The sequence below is a fragment of the Gavia stellata genome, chromosome 23 (genome assembly GCF_030936135.1).
Source record: "Gavia stellata isolate bGavSte3 chromosome 23, bGavSte3.hap2, whole genome shotgun sequence".
NCBI classification, from domain to species: domain Eukaryota; kingdom Metazoa; phylum Chordata; class Aves; order Gaviiformes; family Gaviidae; genus Gavia; species Gavia stellata.
The window spans coordinates 9,362,501-9,366,234 of record NC_082616.1 but is presented as its reverse complement, the minus strand read 5'-3'; the positions used below and the strand labels follow the sequence as shown (position 1 = coordinate 9,366,234).

General features: G+C 56.5%; 1 protein-coding gene across 1 annotated transcript in view; it reads right to left on the bottom strand.

Annotated features, from left to right (window-relative positions):
- Positions 1 to 1,066: 1,066 nt before the first annotated feature.
- The window catches only part of BCL11A (BCL11 transcription factor A), a 73,118-nt gene continuing 70,450 nt past the window's right edge, over positions 1,067 to 3,734 (bottom strand). The window contains exon 4 of the mRNA XM_059828498.1: positions 1,067 to 1,158. Within this exon, the coding sequence (XP_059684481.1) occupies positions 1,067 to 1,158 (92 nt within the window). The remainder of the gene's footprint in view (positions 1,159 to 3,734) is intronic.

Sequence of the window (3,734 nt, the reverse complement as noted above, 5' to 3'; positions counted from 1 at the left end):
GCTCAGCTCCCAGCAAGGGACGAGTGTCGCTGGCATGGGGGAAAGCTGTGCAAGGGCTGGAGCGCTCGGCGGGGGACACCGGGACGCCAACCTGGCCGCAGCTGCCCCCAGTACCCCGGCTGGGGCAGGGCCCTGCGTCCCCTGGCACTGACAGCATCTCCATAGCAAGACCATCGCTCCTCCCGAAACCCGCCGGCTGGCCTCGCTTCTCCTCGGACGGACGCTAAGGGACGTTACGGATCCCACCAGCCCCAAAAGTGCGTAGTTTAACAGCAGAAATGTAACAGGGCAGCCGGCATTCACCGAGAGGAGGCGGGCAATGGAGGAGAGCTGGGAAAGCCCCCACTTCAGCATCACCGAACACCAACGGGGGTTCGCCACGACTTGGGGTGCCGCAGCCGTAAGCCCGATGCCTGCTCTAGCTCTGCGGCAAGCGCCGGCCCGCCGGGGCCGTGCAGCCCCTCACGCGGACGCCAGCCCCGGCTTTCTCTTTGTAAACTCAGCACTTGGTTTTCTGCAGCCCATACGGTAATACAAAGCCATACCAGCCGCCTGGCCCTTGTTAGCATTAAAAATTAAAGACAGAGCAAACAAAACCTAAAGCTCCAACATTTATTATGGCAGTTTCCCACCCACCCACAGACCTACACTGTGTTTTGTTTTATTTTTCATTCGTCACATCAGACGCGCCTTCCAAGAAATGGCACGTCATGGAGATAACCAACAGGCCGGGTTGTCCACGAGAGCAAGAGAGTCTTTTTCACGGGGAAAGGAGCCGGTCGAAGCCATCGATAAGCCCTTGACCTTGGTGGGTGGGTTTGCTTTTTTTGTTTTTAGAAAATAAAAAAAGAAAGAAACAAACAAACAAAAAAAACCAACCCCAAAGAAGTGTTGTACTCTATTACAAAATATAAATACGATAGTCTTGCAGGCAGGAGGAGCCCGGGGAGCGCTGCCTTCGGCGGGTGACTTCCAGGCTCTCCCGGGGACGCGGCGAGCCAGCAGGACAGAGGCCACCTCCGGACGCCGAGACGCCGCCGGCCGCTCGCCCCAGCTTCACCTCCTTTCAGAATTTAAGTGCTCTTGAACTTCCATCCGAAAACTGCCAGACATCCGGGGCTCCCTGGGCGCTGCGCCAGCTGGGGGGGTACGCCGAACCTACAGAGAGCATGGGGACAGAGGAGAGAACAGGTGTGACATGGCCCACGGTGCGAGTTATTCTCTTATTTTACTTTTTTTTTGTCTGTTTGGTTTTTTCTTTAACAACTAGGACACCCAACTGTCACAAAGGGATACGGCAGGATGGAGCCCTTCCTCCTCTCAGGCCGCACTCTCGCATCTGGCATCACACGGCACCGCGCGGGGACCACAGGGATCATTTAGGAAGAGAAACCTCTGGGCTGTCCTGAGAAACTGGGCTGTGCCAGGAGCTCTGTTTGGGCAAGGACCGAGCCAGCCTGCCTGAAAATTTCCTCCTATTCTTTCCCAAAACCTCGGGGGCTTCCCCAGCACCCACAGTGCGTCTGGGTGCAGACGACCCTCTTAAAGCCATCGGTACTGTTAATATGCCATGCGGCGGGTGCTTCATACAGGACTTTCCCCAACTCATTACACGTTGGATATGGCGCGGCGTGCAAGCGCACGCTGCAGCAGCGAAGCTCGAGCTGCGAAGCCCCAGCCCGTGCCCAACAAAGCGCACGGGCAACTCGCCATCAACTCTGGCAGCGCGGGACGAAGCGCCGGGACAGCAAACGTCCCTGGCTCCGCTCACACGGAGAAGGGGAGCAGCCACGAGCCCCCGCTGGAGGCCGATCGCCAAGCACCGCGCTACCCCGAACGGCAGGCTAAGGGCTACACCGCAGGCGGCGGCGGTGGCAAGGCCGGCGCATCGTCAGCACACCCCTCAAAATCCACCTCCGCATCCCGACCAGGGAGCCAGCTCCTATGGAAACTGCTTCATGAATACTTAAGAGAGTGGTTGAAGAGCGAGCTGCCATCAAGACTAAATAGGCAGCTCCTCGGCCAGATCTTCACCGGGTATAAACTGGAGCGGCTCCTCCGAAGTCAGGAGCACGTGCCCGGTTTCCCCCTGGGGAGGGCTCATTGCTGCTGACGTCTGAGCCCGACACGTTTCAGGTTGGCATTAAAGCAGGCTGAGACTTTCAAGGGAGCCAAGAGCGCCGCAGCCATCCCGGCCACGAGCCGTACCAGCACACCACCGCTGCGAACCACACGTCCCGCCGAGGGGCACAAAACCCGGGTGGTCCCCTGTGTCTCCTGCCCCTCGGCGGGGAGGGGACCCCGCGCCTGGATCCCCGCGGCTCCTCTGAAACCAGCAGCCCAGCATCTGGGCTTGAGGAGCGGCGGCTCTCCGGCAACTCCGGCAAAGAGCCCTCCAGGCAGTATTGCTCTCCTAATCAATACTACGATTTGCCCATGCATCCGCCAAAAATGGTTTTCAACCTTTATAGCAGGAAAAAAAAAGAGGGAGGGAGCTAAAAGAGCGGCTGGTACCTCTTTTCTGTGCAAGCTCTGCACTTAGATACACCCCAAAACTGTATCTCATCAGATACACCAAAGCCTCCTGAATGTCAAGCAAAGACATGGTATCACTTATTCCTGTATTTATCGCAGCCCTTGGAAACATAATAAATACGAAACATCTGTAGTCTAAATTCTGGATACTGTTTCAGCGCCTTCATTACATTAATCATTCAATTTGGAGGAGATTAAATACTAACGGCAAAGGGGTCTGTGCCATAAAAACACGTTCCTCCTCGGAAGTTGACGGGGTTTGAGATTTTAACAATAGAGACGCTGTTACCCAAATACCGCTCTTATTTATAGAGACATCTTTTTGCACGGAAACAGGGAAGTTTCTAGGGAACGCGGGTCACGCGTGCGCGGGACGCCAGAGCAGCTCGAGAGCACACGATGGGGCCTTAGACATCCCTGCCCCAACCCAACACACTTGGCCTTGGTTTTATCACACCAGTAACTCATCGCCACCGGCAGAAAAACGCCACGTCAGCAAATTCTGCCTTGGTCTCGAGGCGACAGGGCGCTGTTGTTCGCAAGCTACGCTCTCGCCGGCCAGCCGGTGCTCAGACAACTTCTACGGCAGGAGCTGCTTCTCCTGAAGCTCCTCCAAACCACCGTGTGCACGGCTGCAGGGCACGGCAGCGCCCGGCGGCCTTATTTAGCTCTCTGAAACCTATAAATCAAATGCATCGCTGCGCAATTTAAAAAATAAACCATAGATCGTTGCATGCTTTCCACCTGTTCGTCTTGCAGCAGTGCACGGAGCCCAGATCTGCCTAGAGAGGTGCCTGTATATAGATCTGTCTACAGATGCCTGGTATATACGCCTGTACATATGATTACTTCATGCGTAAAACATGGTATAGAGAAAGATAGTGGAACGACGACCGCCATAAGGTAGACATGGGGTACAGCGCCTGCTCCGAAAGACAGCCAGGCTACGCTCGACCCCGGGCAGACCAGCTAACGCGAGTCCTCTAGACAACGTCACGACCACGGTGCGAACAACCAGCCATAAAAATAGTGAGAGGGAGGGAGAGGCCGGACTCTGTACGGACACTTCACGGCAGCGGATGAAAAGCCACGTCGTCCAGGCAGCTGCAAAGCGCTCTGCGCAGCCCTGCGTACACCAGCACTCCCGGGGACAGTCACCGCGTCCATCCCCTTCACCCCGAGCCCACCACGCCGGGGCC